The 20689-nt window shown below is 42.0% G+C and overlaps 1 protein-coding gene across 1 annotated transcript in view; it reads right to left on the bottom strand.

Annotated features, from left to right (window-relative positions):
• The window catches only part of syt17 (synaptotagmin XVII), a 45404-nt gene extending 34568 nt beyond the window's left edge, over nt 1-10836 (bottom strand). The window contains exons 1-2 of the mRNA XM_056288355.1: nt 10644-10836; nt 7181-7203 (exon numbers count right to left, since the gene is read on the bottom strand). Coding sequence (XP_056144330.1) covers nt 7181-7203; nt 10644-10836 — 216 coding nt within the window. The remainder of the gene's footprint in view (nt 1-7180; nt 7204-10643) is intronic.
• Between the last annotated feature and the right edge of the window lie 9853 nt (nt 10837-20689).

The following is a 20689-nucleotide window of genomic DNA, read 5'->3' as shown; positions in this document are numbered from 1 at the left end:
CCAAGAGGATAAATTCCGAGTCTCATCACCAGCCAGTCAGACTAGCTTCGTCTAGTCAGGAAGGCATGAACTGAGGAAGCCTCTTGGATGAGAGGCGAAACGTCTTCACGGATATATACCAAGTCCAGTTGCACTTGATTCAACTCCTTTGGATAACCATGACCTGGATGAATGAGAACATTCACAGACCTACTTTTACATGTAGATATTTTCACTAATCTGGATGAATTTTAATCCGACTGAAGATGCTGAATGAACTGTTCTTACATATGTTTATTGCATGAAGTCCGAACATAATTTCTTGGATTGGATTTTCAATCGGATTGAGCTCAATTGGATAACTCTCCTAATTTAGGTGTTTCCATGAAGATTAATCTTTCTGGTGGAGCCATCGTTCAGATTGCTATCAGATTATTTAATTCCATGTAAACATAACTAGTGAGTTTGCTGACGTCTACTGGTTAAAAACCATGCAAAGTTTATAATATAGCAGGCTGGTCTTGGTACTCTGTGATGTAAGCATAGCAGGCAGGGTTGCCAACTGTTCCGTATTGGTGAGGTCGTCCCGTATATAGCTTGTTTGCAGTGATGTGATTCTGATGACGTGCGAGATTCAGATGAAGGGCAGGAAGTGAAAAGCAGAATGGACGAGATGGAGCTAGTTTAGCCCGAACTGTGCTAGTTTAGACGATATTATGAGAGAAAGGTATAAACAGAAAGCAAGATATGTTGGACATGATCCTTATGTTATGAAGGGTGATTTTTTTTGACGAAGTGGTCACTGCACACACACGCGTTATCCGACTCTGTTACTCCCGACCGCAGATGACGGTTCACAAGCCATTTTTTTCCAGTGTTTTCGATCAATTTCTTGCATTTTTCCCCCCTCCTCATAAACAACTTTTGGTACTCAATACAACCTCCTTGTGGTTTTTAGAAATCTAATTAGTGGACTGTATCAGAATATTAGCAGCTGTGTCATATTACCTAGTGGCACCACCCCCAGCTTTAAGGTTAATGTAGGAATACTTCAAGGTTGTCCCATTTCACCATATTTGTTTATCTTAGTTACAGAAATTTTAGCAATTTACATTAAAATCGTGGTGCCATTAAAAACGAAATGTATTAGGTACAGATATTATCATCAGTAAACTAGCCAATGACACAACTACACAACTACACAACTACACGAAGCCAATCTTTAAGTGTATAAAATGAAATAAAAGAAAGTAAAGCTAAGTTAAAGTCACGGCTCCAAAGAGACCTTTCAATACTTGGTCAAATTTATCTAACAAAGATGGAATGTTCATCAAGATGTTATTTACCCAGTCTACTCTAATGCCATTCCAAATAAATTGATAAGATCTATTAACCAAATTAATCTAAATTTCATTTGGAGAAACAAACCACATTATATGATAAAAAGTAATATGGTTAAAGAAATAAAGGATGGTGGCCTAAAAGTTATTGATTTTGATTGCCTTAATGGAACTTTAAAAATCAACTGGCTAAAATCTTGGATCAAACATAACAACTCCTTTTGGTACTGTATTCGAAATCACTTATTCAATAAAATTGGAGGATTGGAATTTCTTCTTAAGACAGACTTCAACATTGATAAACTATCTGTATCATTATTAGAGTTCCACAAGCAAATACTATTATATTGGAAAATGTTAAATGTACAAAACTTTTTACCCCATACTCTGGAATAATAAATATGTATTGTACTGGAATACATTTTTCTTTTATGAAGATTGGTATAGGAGAAATATATGGTCTACTAGAAGAACCCCGCTACAATGTAGCGGTACCCCACTTCAAGTGGGGGTGGAAAGGGGCTAAATGGCAAGTAGTAGATGATGGTCACTGGTGAGGCAAGTATTAGGGGAATCTGAGTGGTGAATGGTCTAAGTGTGTCAAGTCTGGATGGTAGGTGTAGAAGGGACAATACAGTAAGCTTGGGGGAGGGAAAATAAGATACAGTCGAACCCCCTAATACCGGTCCTCCGAACACCCTCTCCCTTCGAATACCGCAGCCCTGGGCTTACCCCTCCCCCGAACTGGTGGGGCCCTTGGCATTCAACCCAAAGCTTATTAAACTTATCAAAAGTTAATGCACTCAATGACAATATTTGTAAAACAACTCTTTAAAGTACTATGTACTCACCACCCGGAACACAATATTCAAAAACTTTACAAAAGCTATTAAACATGTGCTAACAAAATGTACATTGAACACTGAGCCCAAAACACCCTACACTGTGCAGTGTAAACATCACATGACGTTCACAGCAACCAATAGCAGGCCACATAACATATCACCTGACATGTCCAGAGCCAATCACAGCAGAGCATTTTAATTGCTTGCTACCTGTCACTAACTGTGCCCTAACTGCCCCTTTGAGGCCAATAGTTGTTCCAACCAAGCATATTTCACATACATGACATTGCATACACAATAACATTAAAGGGGGAGAGCGTCACATTTTCCAGGTTAAGGGGGGGGGGGGCAGAAAAAAATGTTAGGTGAAAAAATCAAAAATGCTGAAAATCATCTGAAATGCCGAGAAAAGTGGTTTTTAGCCATTTTTAGAAAATGCATATTTTGCATATTTATGCATATTTATGCATAATTTTAATTTTCTGGGATTTTTCCCTTATTCTCTGAGACAATACCTACCACCTCCAAAAAGAATTAGGATCATAAATGCTTTAGTTTTCGGTCCCGCTATCTACACTAACTAACACACACACACACTAACACCACACACACACACATTCCGAAAATATACTGCTCAAAAAAATAAAGGGAACACCTAAAAACACAATATAGACCTCGATGAATGAAATATTTCAGCTGAAAATCTTTATTTATTAGACAGAGGAATGTGTTCAGAGCAAAATAACCTAAGAATGATCAATGGAAATCAAAATCATTAGCCCATTAAGGTCTGGATTCAGAATCATACTCAAAATCAAAGTGGAAAATGAGAACATAGGCTGATCCAACTTCTGTGAAAATTCTTCAAGACGATTCCAAATGAGGCTCAGTAGTGTGTGTGGCCTCCACGTGCCTGTATGCACTCCCTACAACGTCTGGGCATGCTCCTGATGAGACGACGGATGGTCTCCTGAGGGATCTCCTCCCAGACCCGGATCAGGGCATCGGTCAACTCCTGGACAGTCTGTGGTGTGACATCGCGTTGGCGGATGGTACGAGACATGATGTCCCAGAGGTGCTCGATTGGATTCAGGTCTGGGGAACGTGCAGGCCAGTCCATAGCATCAATGCCCTCGACATACAGGAACTGCTGACACACTTTGGCCACATGAGGACGAGCATTGTCATGCATGAGCAGGAACCCAGGGCCCACTGCACCAGCATATGGTCTGACAATGGGTCTGAGGATCTCATCCCGATACCTAATGGCAGTCATGGTACCTCTGGCTAGCACGTAGAGGTCTGTGCGGCCTTCCAAGGATAGGCCTCCCCAGACCATCACTGACCCACCGCCAAACCGGTCATGCTGGAGGATGTTGCAGGCAGCAGAACGTTCTCCACAGCGTCTCCAGACTCTCTCACGTCTGTCACATGTGTTCAGTGTGAACCTGCTCTCATCTGTAAAGAGCACAGGGCGCCAATGGCGAATCTGCCAACCAAGATGTTCTCTGGCAAAGGTCAATCGGGCTGCACGGTGTTGGGCTGTGAGCACAGGCCCCAATTGTGGATGTCGGGCCCTCATACCATCCTCATGCATTCTGTTTCTCACTGTTTGAGCAGAAACCTGCACATTAGTGGCCTGTTGAAGGTCGTTTTGTAGGGCTCCGGCAGCGCTCCTCCTGTTTCTCCTTGCACAAAGGACCAGATAGCGGTCCTGCTGCGGGGTTGTTGTCCTCCTGCGGCCCCCTCCACGTCTCCTGGTGTACTGGCCTGTCTCCTGGTACCTCCTCCATGCTCTGGACACTGTGCTGGGAGACACATCAAATCTTCTTGCCACAGCACGCATTGATGTGCCATCCTGGATGAGCTGCACTACCTGAGCAACTTCTGTAGGTTGCAGATACCGCCTCATACCACCTCTAGTGGTGAGGGCACTAGCAAAATGAAAAACTAACCAAAGATCGGCCAGAAAAGATGAGGACAGGCAAATGGTCTGTGGCCACCACCTGCAAATCCATTCCTTTTATAGGGGTTGTCTTGCAAATTGTCTAATTTCCACCTGGTGGAAATTAGACAATTTACCAACAGGTGAAATTGATTCACAAATCAGTGTTGCTTCATAACTGGACAGGTTGATATCTCAAAAGTGTGATTGACTTGGAGCTACATTGCATTGCTTATGTGTTCCCTTTATTTTTTTGAGCAGTGTATATGAGTAGATAGTTGACTTAATGGATTCTGGGGGTAATTTCTTAGATTATGTACAATTCTGCGCTAAACATAATTTCAATCCTTCAAAATCAGACTTAATTAATTTACACAAAGCACTTCCTCAAGAATTTGTCTTCCTAACAAAAAAGATATTGGCCCACCAACCTATACTACCACAATTGGCCCCGCTATCAATTCAAGGGATTTTAATCCTGGACAAAAAATGTTGTAATCATTTTATAAGAAACTGTCTTACTGAAAAATTATTTCCCGGAAGACAAAACAAAAATGACATCCTGCACAACTTTGATAAAAACTCATTTGATAGACTAAGAACAATGTATCTAACATTCCCTATACCCACCAAAACAAAAGAAACACACTTCAAAATTATGAACATTTATCCTTCAAAAGAATTACATAGACTACTTTTTAATATTGATGACAATATATCTATGCTTTGTGAAAATGATATTGAAACTAAAGACCACATATTTTTCTCATGTAATGTAATACATACATTCTGGCTTGACATCCACAAATGGATAAAACCAAAAATTTCATCATTTTCAACTTGTATCTCTAGAGACAGTATAACATTTGGTATAATATTGCAAACCAAAAATGATGAACTCTGTTCTAATGTACTTCTATGTCTAGCAAAATGTTTTATCCACAAGAATAGAATCTTGAAAACATCCCCCAAATTTGCTATCTTTCTGAATGAGTTTAAATCATACTTGAAATTTTTAAAACTTCTACAAGGAATAAAAGCACAAACATTATATGACATCTAAAAAAATGTCCCTGCCACATTAGATAACCAAGATAAAACTGAATTTCCCCTTAACTGATAGTTTATATATTTTATGTATTTATCCTATTTTATCACTTTTTTGTTTTTTTTCCTTCTTTTTTTTAAGTCATATTGTTTAGAACTTATCACTTAAAGCACATTCTGTTTATGTTTATGAATTTGGTTATGACTGTTAACCAAAATTGTCGTTCCCTTTAGCAAGCTCTTTGTAAATTTTCAAATACCTGTTGATGGATGTGACAGTCCAGGTATTTGAAGACATGCAAGAGCAAAACATCCGACTGATGCAGCAGCTCAGGGAGAAGGACGATGCCAACTTCAAACTGAGTGAAGAGGATTACCCTCTTGAATACCAACCTAGGGTTTGTATTTATGGGAGGTGGTGTTACGGCCCTAGTGCCGTGTGTCTGTAATTTCCCCTCTCCAGGTAATGCCCCGCCTCCTGGGGAGCTGCTGGTTGAGCCCAGGTGATACCAATTCCTCATCAGCTTGGTATATACCTTGGAGAGAGCCCACTGGCCCTCCTGGCAGCCAACAGGGCCAGTGGGCCATTGTTGGCAGCCAGAGTGAGACGGCCAGTTGTCGACCAGAGAGCACGCTCTTGTGTCAGTACTCTATACTCCTTGAGAAAGAGAGTGAAACCTTTGCTAGTGTTCTTGTTTCTTTCTTTTTGGTCTGATCTGAGTTTGTTTTGTTATCTAAGCCTGGTTAGTTAAGAGCCAGCTTCTGCCCTTTTTATTCTATATGTTGACTTAGGGTTAATTTTTGTTAATAAATCTGTTCGTTTTTACACCTGGTTCCGCCTCCCACCTTTCTTATTCCCCCGGGATACGTTTATTTTCTTTGTTACTTCCCCTCATCCCCTAGACCTTAAACGGGGAAAGTAACAATTCTTCTAAGAAGAAGAAGAAGAAAAATGTGATGTCAGCAAACTCATTAAATGGTCTAGGGTTTAGTTACTCTTTAATATGGAGATGGTCTGTCATTTGATGCTGTCTTTATTTTCATTTTGCCAAAATACATTTCATATTGGAAATAGATTTTTTTTGATAAAAATGCATTATTGTTGTTTGTTGCTGTTGTCATCGCAATTTGGTACATTGCTACCTTCAGAAATGTCTTTTTTTCCTTGGTTAATCGATGTGGCTCTGAAGCACCAACAAAACTTCCCATGAGATCTTTTAAAGTTTCATCTACTCTGATTCGATCCTGTGATCCACAATTTAACACCAGCTGGCAGTAGATGTGCTTACCGAACCTCAAATGAGTAATGTATTGGAAGTTGACTTCCTATAATTTGAGAAACCTCAAGTGTTAAAGAGATTATTGCCACTTAGTAAAAAAAAAAGAAAAGAAAATTGGGATTTTTTTTGTGCGGCATTTCTATTCATGTGTTCTTAATTATAGCCTAAAGAAAGATTTCTGCCATTTCATTATTTATATTTAATGGGAAATTAAACAGAGGCAGTGAAGTGGATGAACAACTCATACAGTTATACATAAATACAGGTCAGAGCCATTCAAAATTGATTTGAAAACTGGCCTTAGGAGAAAAAGACCGGCGTGGAATAAACATTTCCTTTGTTTGGGAGCATTTGCCATGACTATATTCAACTATGGTTTGGGTCGATACTTGAGAGAATGACATCATTCAAGACCGTTTTAATAATGCTTTTGTTTTCCATTGATGTATCAAGGCCCACAATTCCAATCAGCAAAGGAGAGGCTCAAAGAATGGTCCAGTGATTCAATGAATGGGAAAAAACCCTGTTAAGCTGATTAAAATAATGGCTAGCGTGTGCGTGTGTGTGTGTGTGTGTGTGTGTGTGTGTGTGTGTGTGTGTGTGTGTGTGTGTGCTTTGATGCGCAAATGCACATTTTGCAAAAACTGAGTTCAGGAATCACCCCAGAAGACTGGATGTGGATTTTGACTTTTTCCACACTTCATTGTGACCAGTTGATTGTGGCAGGTGAAATTTGGTCTTTACCTCATTGATGGGTTCCAACTGTCCTTTTTCACAGGCAGTGAAAAGAAGAGGATCATCGGCCAGTGTACATCATCGGAGCAGTTGGGCAGATGAAGGAGACAAGAGAAGACTGTTTAATATGTCAGCTAGTTGGACATACAGTACACAACACAGTCACACTGCAACGCCATGTTAAAAAGTGGAAGAAACAACATCTCCGATTTTGCCTATAGTTATGTTTTGCCTATTATATATTAATAGGGTTTCTTTATATCCTCATCAAAACAAATCTAGCAAAGCTGACCATTTTAACATTAATATGCTAGTGTAATTCATCAGTGCCCGAGTTGGTATTCTGATTTATCATCCCAAATTCTACCCACAGGAGTTTTCAGCATTTAATGGGTTTCCCGTCCTCTGTATTTGCATTAAATTAGGAGTTAATCCAGAAAGAGAGGTACTTATTTTGAATCATGGTGCAGTTATGATTGATATGCCTCATCACTGAGCGTTCATATGACAATACTCCACTGCAGCCTCTCTGTTTGTTCACTTTCAGTCGAGTCACTTGGTACAACACATATTGTATGGGATATAACACCCTCTTGAGTCTGGCTGAAGACACCTCTATTTACACCTGAAAGGCAAATGATGCGTGGTGACGCATGGTGGCCTGGTCCCACTCCCTAGGCTTTAAAGCACTGTCACCAGCAGCATCCCTCGGTTCTGTCACTCTTCACCTCGCAAAGAACACCTTAAAAATGTAGCAAAATTTTGACTTTGCTAACTGGGTTCCACCAGGTTAGTCTGACACAGCCTCATATTGGTGAGTCAGCTTTTGCATATGGTTTTGCTTGTTTGTTCATCTTGGTGGTTGAGCTGCGCTAGTTCAGCATCACTAACAGCTACAGCTAGCAAACATGAGTGAGCGAACTCAAACCAATTCTTCTTCCAAGAAGAACACTACCACTCATCCTTGTCCTCAACGTTGTGGTTTTTCTTTGCACAACAAGGACCTCCATTATGCTTGCCTGGTCTGTTTGGGAATAGTCCATACTAGACGAGCACTGACTCAGCCTGATGCTTGTGCGCTCTGTAACCAGCTCAGGCGGACCACTCTCGAATGGCATGTGAGTTTTGTCAAATGGGGTTTGGGTCAAGCTGTGATGCAGCAGGAGGACCCTTTCCTCTTGGAAATTTCCGGACAGTCCCTATGTGATATGGAGGGTGAGGCTGGCAGAGAAGCAGGGCTGTCCTGGAGCGACAAATTGAAGGAAATGGACGATATGGAACTGGCATGCCCTGCAAATTTCACAACTGCAGGCGGGCTCTTTTTTGGACCATCAGGAGGAAGATACTGTGGAGCTGGACTACAGCCTCTCTGGAGATGAGCAGGAGGAGTTGCAGGCGGATCAGGCTACCTCTGGTGCTGAAGAGATTAGTCAGGACATTACAGATAACTCTTTTCTGGGTCTATTTTGGTGAGCTGCTAGAAAACTGGAGGTGGACTGGCCTTCGCCACCTCCAGTGCAGAAACAAACAAGGTTTGCAGGGTTTTTCCTTCCCCAGTGCTGACTACAACCAGAAACTACCTGCCCATATTTTCAGATTTCCTCACCAAATTGATATCTACTTGAGACAAGCTGCTGTCTACTCACACTGCTGTGCCTGGATATGTGCAGTTCCTGGACCAGGATGGGGCTGATAAGGCAGGCTTGGTAAATCCTCCTCCCATGGACCCATCTTTGGCTTCCTACCTTGCGCCCTCCCACAACACTGGGCTCGCGGGTCCGGCGGGTTCTGCCTTCTAAACACTGCCATTTCTCCTCCACTCAGCTGGATAAAGTTTACGGGCTGTAGGCTAGCACTGCCAAAATACTTTCCTGACCTAATTTCTAAAACTCTCATAATCCTAAGGTCTTTTTCAATACCATAGATTCTGTCATCTGCTCCACCCCCAGTACCAACATAGATGTGTTCCTTGCTAAGTGTGAAGAATTTTGAAAAATTTTCATTAGCAAATTAGCAATCAACAAATTTTCATTAGCATTGAGGATATAAGAATGAACATTTACCCCCACCCCTCCACCCAAGACTTAGCTGTCTCACTGGTCAGTTCTTCTAAACTGAACTGCTTCCAACGTATCACGCTACCCACCCTTACAAAGATTGATTGTTTCCATCATGAAACCTACAGCCTATCCCCATGACATTGTCCTTACTGCCCTCTTGAAGGATGTCTTTGACATAACCGGGCCCAATATCCTCTCTATTCAACAGTTCCCTGGCCACTGGTACCATTCCAACCTGTTTCAAGCACGCAATGGTCCAGCCCCTTCTGAAAAAACCCAACTTAAACCCCCTTACCTAGTAACCACAGACCAATTTCTAAACTTCCATTCCTGTGAAAGGTTCACGGCATGGTTATTCTCAGTCAATTGCTGCCCTACCTACACCAAAACAACATCTTGAAAAGATTTCAGTCAGGTTTTAAGGCATATCATAGCACAGAGTCTGCCTTGTGGAAAGTGTAGAAATTACCATTGAAAATTAGTTCAACTCCAGCTACTCCTGCAGATCCTGTCTTACCAAATTCATGTCTATACAATGACATCTTATACATCTTTTGAGACTATGTCTCTTAATACTTAGACTAAGCTTATGTCAGCTTCTAAACCAACTACTTGCCTACTTGACCCTTTACGAGCAAAACCTTTTAAAGACCTCTGGCCTTTCCTGGGACTTACTGGCCTTTCTTTACTGCTGCCTGTGGGGTTCAGAATTAATTTTAAGGTTCTCCTCTTTGTTTATAAAGCCTTAAATGGGCTGGCCCCCTCCTTTAATGCAGACTTTTTAACCCTCTCCAGGTCCCTCCGGTCGGCTGACTTGGGACTCTTGGGTGTCCGGTGAACTAAACTTAAATTCAGGGGTGACCACGCCTTTGTAGTTGCAGCCCCTAGACTGTGGAACAGCATTCCCCTTCCTATAAGATCTGTCACCTTCGTTGACTCTTTTAAGTCCCGGCTCAAAGCTTACTTTTATTCTCTAGTGTTTGAATCCTCCTGATGTGACTGATTTTTGGCTTGTGCCTATGTCCATGTGTTGTTTATTCATGCCTACAAGCTATGTGCCTTGTTGTCTATGTCAGTATTTCTTGTATCTATATTCTAGCTACTTGCTCTGGTCTGTACAGCACTTTGGTCAACGTGTGTTGTTTTTAAATGTGCTCTATAAATACATTTGACTTGACTTTGACTTGACTTGCCAGGGCTTTGAGTCCTGTTACACTCCTTCACTTACCAAGCTATGTGAAAGTTAAGTGAAAGCAAGCACCACATAAATTACTTGGAGTTTCTAGCTGTGTTTCTAGTTCTACAGCACTTTCAGTCTGTTCTAGTGGGTCACCATGTTCTGATCAAAACATTCAACAAGACAGTGGCGTCATACATAAACAGACAAGGGGACAATCACTCTTGCTTCCTACTTTGAGCAGCATACATCTTTTGTTGACCAGAGCAGGACACATTCCTGATCACCTCTATCGAGGCGCGAACCTCCTCTCCAGAGGAGGACCTCTGGTCAGAGAATGGAGACTTCACCCCAGGGTGGTAGCGCAGATATGAGATCGGTTTGGCAGGGCCGATGTAGATCTCGTCGCCTCCAGAGAAAACACACATTGCCCTCTGTTCTTGTCTCTGACAGACCCCGGTGCACCACTGGGGATAAATGCTTTGGCTCATCCATGGCCTCAGACTCTACTGTATGCATTCCCACCAGTGGAGCTGATTTTGCCCACTCTGGACAGGACCCACCAGGGGGGCTTAGCCATGATTCCGATAGCTCTGCGTTGGCCAGCAAAAGTATGGTATGCGGATATAGTCAGCCTCATGGTGGAGAAGCCTTGATGTTTCCCAACTTGCAATGATCTTCTATCTCAGGCAGGCAGAGAGATTGTGTATCACAGCCCAGAGCTGTGGCATCTGCATGCCTGCCTGTTGAAAGGTTAAACTTAATGGCCGGGCCTACCTTTCAATGTCTTAGCTACCATTCAGAGTGCAAGGACTAGCAGGGGCCTGTATGCTTATTAGTGGCGTGCATTTGAGCAATAGTGCCAGTGACGGGATTTGACACAATTTCAGTGTTCTATGGTGGAGGTTCTGACATTCCCTCAGGACCTGTTAGAGCAGGGCCATTCCTTTTCTACCATTAAGGTCTATTTAGCATCAAAATCGGCTTGTCATGTAGGTTTTGGTGGAATGTTGCCAGGGGTGCACCCTCTGGCCATATGGTTTATGGAAGGCGTACGGCAGATGAGACCAGCTGTGTGGCCCAACATTCCTTCCTGGGATCTTAACTTAGTTCTCGACACTCTGTGTGAGCCACCTTTTGAACCCTTGGAGTCAGTTGACAAAGTTTCTCTCATATAAGACAGCCCTCCTTTTAGTGTTGGCATCAGCTAAACGGGTCAGGGATCTTCATGTTTTGTCAATACACCCAGCATGCCTGGTTTTTGCACCAGGGGATACTAAGGTGACGCTATAACCGAATACAGCATCTATTCTTAAAGTCATGTCTTTTTCCTACAGTTCATTGGCATCTGAGTTGAGTCCGCTGTCCCCCCCTCCTTTTGCCTCAGAGGAGCAAGAAAGTTGCATATGTTGTATCCTGTGAGGGCTTTATGTACGTATATTAACCTTACTCAGCCTGTTTGTAAATGTGATCAACTGTTTGTCTGCTTCGCTAATCCAGTTAAGGGTAAGGCTTTGTCAAAGCAGCGTCTTTCTCATTGGATAGTTGAGGCCATTTCTCTGGCTTACAGTAGTAAGGGCTTGAGTTTACCTGGGAGAGTGTGGGCAAACTCTACCAGAGGAATAGCTTCGTCTTGGGCCTTGATTAAGGGCTTGTGTGTCCGGGACATTTGTGCAGCAGCTAGCTGGGCTTCTCCACACACTTTTGTGCAGTTTTATCATTTAGCTGTAGTGGCCCCGTCAGTGGCTCACTTTGTGCTCTCTGCTGGGCCTACTTTACTTTGAAACCAGTGGGTTGGTTCGTTCCTGCTCTGCGGGGTGCGACTATACGTCCCTTACGATATGTGTTGTACCGAGTGTGAATCAACTGAAAGGGAACATAGGGTTATGAATATAACTGCTGTTCCTTGAAGGAGAGGAACGAGATATAACACTCATTTGCCCCACTTCGCCGGGAGAGCTCGATTAAGAGTGGTGTGACGAACTGAGAGATGCTGCTGGTGACAAGGCTATATAGCCTAGTGGGCAAAACGAGGCCACCATGCGTCACTACTCATCATTTGCCTTTCAGGCATGAATAGAGGTGTCTTCAGCCAGACTAAAGAGGGCATTATATCCCATACAATATGTGTTGTACCTTGTTCCTCTCCTTCAGGGAACAGCGGTTATATTCACAACCCTATATTCAATTACATGGGGATTTTGGAAAACTATATTCCATATTGCACACGTGTGAACTTACACTCAAGACTGAGTTCACTGTGTACCAGATATGAACAGATACAGTAAATGTGAGACCGCCTATAGTATACGTGACTCTGCACGCACGTGCGCATGCACATGTGTGTACGCTGTGTCTCTGAATGTGTGTTTGTGTGAGGCTGTGTTGTTTTTCTGTCAGTGTATTTATGGGAAGGGTTCCTTTCCTCCATCTCCATCTCCATCTCTCTCTCTCTCTCTCTCTCTCTCTCTCTCTCTCTCTCTCTCTCTCTCTCTCTCTCTCTCTCTCTCTCTCTCTCTCTCTCTCTCTCTCTCCCTCTTCCACTCCCCCTCCCCCTCCCCCTCCCCATCAGCCCCAGTCTTAATGAGCAACAGCAACAAAAGCAGGAGCAGCCTTCATGCAAACGATCTAAGAAACATAATGAATAAACACTGAATGATGATAGGAACATATCTACCGAATAGTAAGCATTACAAACAACCTCGTAATGTGTATTAGTTTGATGGTTTAAAAAACATTATGCTGAGGGATCCATAGTTTGAAGAGTTTATTATGAACCGAAAAGTAGAGTTGCTCTTTTCCTAAATCTGATTTAATATTGTCAACTCATGACCACAATCATGTGAAATATACAACTTCCACTTCTAATAGTTCTCTCTACCAATCAAAGTTAAAATCGCTTTAAATCATCAAGCACTTGTACATCTATGACTATACTCCTCTAAGCACATTGTAAACATACCACACAAAGTGCATCTGTATTTGTACAAGGCGTCCCATACAGTGCAAGAACAAGTAGACAAGTATTTGTACACAAATGTAGTAAGTAGCAAATAAGTAAATTAATTAAAGACTCAGGAAATAAATAAACCTACACAGGATGATAAATATCCCATTGCAGCCATTCATAGCCATCCATAATGGTGTTTTCACATGTGAGAGGCACTTTCCCTACTGTGGGAAATGTGCAACAGGGTTAAAAACAGTCGACAGAGTGATGGAGGTGAAAAATACTCAGGTAAGAGAGGAGAGAAAAGACTAAGAGCAGCAGACAGAATGTGGGGGGGGGTGGTGTGAGAAAAAGATGGTTTGAAAATCAAAAGGGGGAGGTAACAGCAGGTGTCTACGAAAGAAAGCAAGGGAGTGAGTAAGCGAGGGTGACTGAGGTTTAGAGTACAGTTTAGTCTGTGGGGTGTCCATTCCAGTTAAAGTGAGCCAAATATTTCCCAGAAACTGAAGGTCTCAGGGTTGATTTTTTTTCCGTGTGTTGTGATCCTACCTGTGTGTATGCCATCCTGTCTTTTTCCTCTTCTCTACTTAGTCTCTCCCCTCTCTTCCTCACCGCCGATGTGCTTCCTCATAGCCCGCTCTCTGACAGAAAAGAGGAAAGAGGAGCGAGCGATCAATCCCCCGGGTTGGATTTTACTTTTCCCCTCATCTCTTTCATCCTACACCCCTCTCCAGAAAACCACAGCAACTCCCTTCCTCTACCTTTCTCTCTCCCTTCCTTCCTCTTGCAATCACATCCTTCCCTCCTCCATCCTCTCCTTCGACCCCACCCACCTCCACCTCTCTCGCTCCCTCCCTCTCTCCATCTGTGTGTCTCTCTCTCTCTTTTTCCCTACCAGTGACTCATCCATGTTTGCACAAGTGCTGATGGATATCATTTGTTGTGTGTTTATGAGTCTGTGTGTGTGTGTGTGTGTGTGTGTGTGTGTGTGTGTGTGTGTGTGTGTGTGTGTGTGTGTGTGTGTGTGTGTGTGTGCAGGCGTGTGCCTGCAAATGTCTGGTTTGTCTCTCAGGGCCATTCTCAAACACCTGCCTCCTCTTTCCACTGTCTCTCTGTGCTGAGAGAGACAATCCCAGGGAGGATGAGGTGAGTATCGAGGAAGCAAGAACGAAAAATGTCAGACGGTGACAGAGAGTGTGTATGTGTGTGTGTGTGTGTGTACATGATTATACAATTGTACAAATGAGACTTAATTCATGTTTATATATATGTATATGTGTGCGTCCACATGTATATGTGATATGTAACTAGAGTTGTCATGGAAACCAAAGTGGCAAATGACCTGTTGCGTTGTCTTCTGGGAGCTCTTGGTGGCCTTGCCCTCTTTCTTCCCATCCCCCTATCTCTCCCTCTCTTCCCCTCCCCCATGCCATTCCCCACATGCTTTACCCGGGCTCTCTCGATACCACATCCATTGCTCCCAGTGAATTCTGTATCCATTTATTCAACGTCCTCATCTGTCTTGTATCTGCTAGCCTGCCTGTCTCCTTCCTTCCTATCTATCTATCTATCTATCTATCTATCTATCTATCTATCTATCTATCTATCTATCTATCTATCTATCTATCTATCTATCTATCTATCTATCTATCTATCTATCTATCTATCTATCTATCTATCTATCTATCTATCTATCTATCTATCTATCTATCTATCTATCTATCTATCTATCTATCTATCTATCTATCTATCTATCTATCTATCTATCTATCTATGTGTGTGCCCAAATAATAAACATTAACCCATGCTAACTATATCTGTAGCATTTTGGACATCATTTTGGAGGCAGGGAGAATCTTAGACAAGACAACAAGGAAAATCTGTTCATACATAACACGGAGAGTTCATACAAATGCTGACACATTGCTTACTGTAATTGTTGTTTGCTTGCTTAGGTTTGTAACAATGGTTTTGCAGGGACTAAACGGTTTCTGAACAGGAAACCTAATCTGACTCGGTGCTGAGCTTCTTAATAACTGTATGGTTTGACAAACATGGCAAATCGGAATGATTTCTCCAATGTGGCTGTCCTACAAAAGGGCCTGATGCATTTACCAATGGTGTAAAAAGCTTTGGAGTCCTTTCTGACATAACCGAATGTAACACAGAAAGCAATGACATACCTAGTGAAATATAGGCTATATTTAAATTAGTTTAACTGCACTGTATTAACTGATGCACTAATAAAAAAAAATGCACTCACTCATCCTTTAGCAGGAAATGTCAACATATTTTAGGGTTGAGAATAGAGTTATAACACAAAAGAGAAAAAAAAATAAACGGCAGGTAAAATAAAGACCACAAAATGACGGATGCAAGCAGTTTTCTGAGTCGCACACATAACGTCAAAACAAACTAACTATACCATATTTTGTTGTAGAGTACAGTAAAGACTGGCAAACGTTAAATGTGTATAACTTCGGTGACAATGTTGGCTTATGTGGTGGACCCAACAGGAATCAGTAACCTTAAGCTCTATGATACTCAACGATACTCCTCTAACAACATGTTTTAAAATGTTAAAGTTGCCTCATCAATAAGCCTTGAAAATTGAGGATTATGAAGCACCGAGTGTACATACACACAGGAGAAGGCCACTGAATAAGGTGTGATTAAAGGTGCAATCGTGTTTCACAGGGGCCATGGCTGAACCCTTTCTCATTAACAGGAAGAAGAGTACAAGATATGTCCATGGGATCGATTCTCTGAGGGGTGAAGTACACCACCAAAGTGAAAATAGCCACTATGGGGCACTAATGATGGGCCCTTACAGGCATTCACATTGACCGCCAAATTAAATTCAACTAGTTCTATTATGTCCTAATACTTATTTGTAGTAGTCCTCATGTATGATCAGGCTTCAGTAGCCTTGACATTGGATAAATCTTTTTTGTTGTTGTTGTAAATTGCACGTTATTCCGGCGTTAGACAACATACCAATAGCAGCACGGCAACATGGGCTACGCTATGAGAGAAACTGGGGAGTGGTTATGGGAAATCTATTCTACTTACTCTTTCACATGCAGCACAACAGCTTCTGGAACCCTTTGTGATTTTATGATGACAGATGTTTGATAATTGTGCTTAAATATCAGTCTCAGTGAAGTCCTCTTTCCGCTTAAGGTCTTTTAAAGGACCTAAGGTTAATAACCTAACCTCACACTCTCTTACCCTCAGTACAGGTGCTCCTCAGGGCTGTGTTCTCTCCCCCTGGCTCTTCTCACTTTACACCACCCACTTTACATCCATGGACAGTTCTGTGAAAATAATAAAATATGCAGATGACACAACCATTGTAGGCCTCATCTCCAACAATGATGAAACCCAGTACTGCACTGCAGTAGACCAAGCTGTCGCTTGGTTCACAAACAACAACAACCTTCTGCTTAATACAGCCAAAACCCAAGAACTCATTATTGACTTCCGATGCATGCCGAATCCCAAAACACCCATATAAATGAACGAAGACCCCATCACCACCACCACCAGCTCTTTAAAATTCCTTGGAACATACATCAGCAATAACCTGAAGTGGAAAATTAACACTGAACACATCATTGCAAAAGTCCAACAACGACTTTGCTTTCTTAGGCAGCTTAAAAAATACCGGATCAAACATCAACTGCTCGTTCTGTGTTACTCAGCCATTATCGAGTCCATTATAACGTCTTCTATTACAGTATGGTACGGTGGCACGGACAGTCAAACACGGAAAAAACTGCAGCAGATTGTCAACAAGGAATCCAAAACTATAGGCAACCCACCCCTTTCAGTTGAATCTCTACATACTCACCGGACTGTAAAGTGAGCAAAGAATATCATCTCTGACCCCTCACACCCTGCTCATCGCCTCTTCCAGCTCCTTCCCTCAGGGAGGCGTTACAGGTCACTGTCCACTAAGACTAAACACTTCACAAAGTTTTTTCCCCTAGCTATCAGGACTCTGAATTCCTCCCTATAGTCCCCTCCTCACACACCATTGGCATAAATACCACCATTCCACTAATTTACAATTTTGCAATTTACAGTTTGCTAATTGTGTGTAATATGTTTGTTTCTGTTATTGTGTAACTGTATTGTTTGTGATAATATGTGGAGTGTCTGCTGTTGTCCATGTACATATTGTGCTACAGAGTTTAATGTGTACCGAAAGCAAATTCCATCAGTCTTTGTCATATGGCTAATAAAACAATCTAATATAATATATTCTATTAAATAATCAATAAATTCACAATGCGCTCCACTTTTATTTCTTCAGTAACAAGAAAGACCAAATTGAATAGACCAATGAATATGATGTTATGAGAGCAAAGGTCAGAGAACTGAAGCAAAAATGAAGCATCATTTATTGTAGAGGGGATGAAACAGATATCTTCATATGATGGCTTTCACTCTTGGCGTCACTTTTTTACTCATAATCTATCACAATGTCTGCCCCCTGGTCCTTTAATGGGACATTAGCACAGCAACATAAAAGTCTAATAGACTTGAATGAGCAGCGCTGTTGGTAGTGGCTTGCCATTTTAATCACAGTTTCTTGGCTATACGCATGGTAAGTGGGGCTGGGTTTTAACGTTGGTCAGAAGACCACTCCTGGTTTATGTGGTTCACTGGACAGGACACAACTGGCACCCATGCAAGTTATCACAGCTGATTTTAATAAAAAACTTAATAACTCATAGCACTGTCACCTCACAGCAAGAAGGTCCTGGGCTTGAACCCCAGGGTTGTCCAAATTTGAGGGTCATCCCAGGTCGTCCTCTGTGTGGAGTTTGCATGTACTCCCCGTGTCTGCGGAGCATTTTCGCCGGGTGCTCAGGTTTTCCCCAACATCAAAAAGACATGCATGTTAGGGTTAATACTCCTGTCTGTGCCCTTGACCAAGGCATGGCAAGACGAACTGGAGTTGGTCCCCAGGTGCTGCACGGTGGCTGCCCACTGCTCCTAGCTACACAGCTAGGATGGGTCAAATAAATGCAGAATGTAATTTCCCCACGGGGATCAATAAAGTATCTCAAAATAAAAGAATTAAACAAAAAACAAAACTTCAAAATAAGATAAAGATTGAATTCAAGAAAGAGCAGCAATCAACCCAAGTGTCGGACTCGTGAGTTTCTCATTTGAGTTTGATAAAACTATTCATGGTTCCTCTGACTGCCCCTCTGTACAGACCCAGGTTTGTTACAGCCACACAATCAGTGAATAAAAATACAGAATAATTAGGATTTAGGAGTTTCAGGGTCAGTTTAGGGGAAAAAGGAGAGCACATTCTGGTGATGTTAAGACTTCACTATGCATTTATTTGCCTTGATACCAAGTTTGTTTTTTAAGATGTGACACACATTTTTTTGTCAAGAGCAGTGTGAACACAAAATTTATCAAAGCACAACTTTTGGATTATGATTTAGGCCACTTTCATACATGGTCCTAGATGAGACAGGGCTACAAGAAGTGACACGAGTGCATTTATTTCTATGATGTTTTTCTAACACCGAAATTACTGCATCTTATTCCAGCATGGGTGCATATCTAAAATGTGACCAGTGACCCAAGTTAACAGTAAAATCAGAATTCATGTAGATTTTATGTCTCCCCATGATCAGACTGGAAAAAGATGGAAGACAGCATTGTTGGAAGTCATTGGACAGAAAGCTCTGTCACTGATTTAATATCTTTTTATCTCCAAGCTAAACTAGAGGGCACATACTGCAATTGACCAGTGAATGACTAAAGAAATGCTAATAAAAGAATTTAACGTAGCCACGCGAACTCATTTGTTATTGTCTGTCAGTGTATATGACTCATTTCAGGATGGAGGTCTGTTCCCAGTGATATCAGACATGGGTCACTCTCAAAAATTAACATCAGCAGTGAGACCAAAACATCGGTTCTTGATGAAATCTTTGTTACATTTTGAATATATCATATACGAATAAAGTTAAAAAAATGCTGAGAATAAAGTCAAAACTCAGCAATTGAACAAAGGAGCAGCATTTAATAAAAGATGAAATTTTAGGATCATTATGGATTATGGAACTTGCAGTGTGTGCACTGCAAATTGACAAATAATGTTAAATAAGGAAAAAAATGTCCTTGATAGAAAGTGTTACCAATTTGGGGGTCTGGCCACATGTATTTTTTTGTTTAGTTTGTACGAAGATGTGATTGTTTCTGAGTCATGACTTTCATCGCAGCACTAGCCACCTCATGGAGCACAGCCTTTTCTAAGTTCCCCCGAGGAGATCAACCTTAGCAAGATCATGAACAGTTGTTAAATGACACATTGGGTAAGAAGATATCAACGTTTGTGTACCCACATCCTGTAGCCTGTTCTTCTGACTTGAATCTACTACTACTACTCCTTTCGGCTGCTCCCGTTAGGGGTCGCCACAGCGGATCATCCGTTTCCATTTCTTCCCGTCTTCTGCGTCTTCCTCTGTCACACCAGCCACCTGCATGTCTTCCCTCACCACATCCATAAACCTCCTCTTTGGCCTTCCTCTTCTCCTCTTCCCTGGCAGCTCCATATTCAGCATCCTTCTCCCAATATACTCAGCATCTCTCCTCCACACATGTCCAAGCCATCTCAATCTTGCCTCTCTTGCTTTGTCTCCAAACCGTCCAACCTGAGCTGTCCCTCTAATATAATCGTTCCTAATCCTGTCCTTCTTCGTTACTTCCAGTGAAAATCTTAGCATCTTCAACTCTGCCACCTCCAGCGCCGCCTCCTGTCTTTTCGTCAGTGCCACTGTCTCCAAACCATATAACATAGCTGGTCTCACAACTATCTTGTAAACTTTCCCTTTAACTCTTCTGACTTGAATATTGGTATTTTTATGTCTCACTTTCCCAACACCAAATTCAGAATTCTGCAAATGACCTCAGGTCTAATACAAGAGAAGAATGGTTAAAACAGTATGAGCAGTTAAATGTAATTGTAGAGGAGCTCAAGCAGGAGTCGTGACAACTTTCTCTTTCGGCTACACAACGTACACCATTTATTCCTTCCACCATTACAACAACAACAAAAACCCGCGCAGCGGAAGTGTATCACTGCAACTGAGAAAACAGCAGCTGTAAACCAATGTTCCTACTAGCTCAATAAGAGGAATTTTGTATCCCCATAACCTCTACACACGTCCCCCCAGAATTCGCCTTAATACGAAAAGTCAGTGTGGCAAGGGGGGCGGATCTCTCTGCCCCAACGGTTCCGCTGAACAGGAGCTGCGGGCTGGTTAACGAGTCCTCACAGCTGGACCGGGGAAAGGGAG

Source organism: Lampris incognitus, chromosome 10 (assembly GCF_029633865.1).
Source record: "Lampris incognitus isolate fLamInc1 chromosome 10, fLamInc1.hap2, whole genome shotgun sequence".
NCBI lineage: Eukaryota > Metazoa > Chordata > Actinopteri > Lampriformes > Lampridae > Lampris > Lampris incognitus.
Note: the sequence above shows the minus strand (reverse complement) of the source record. Positions and strands in the feature narration are given on the sequence as shown.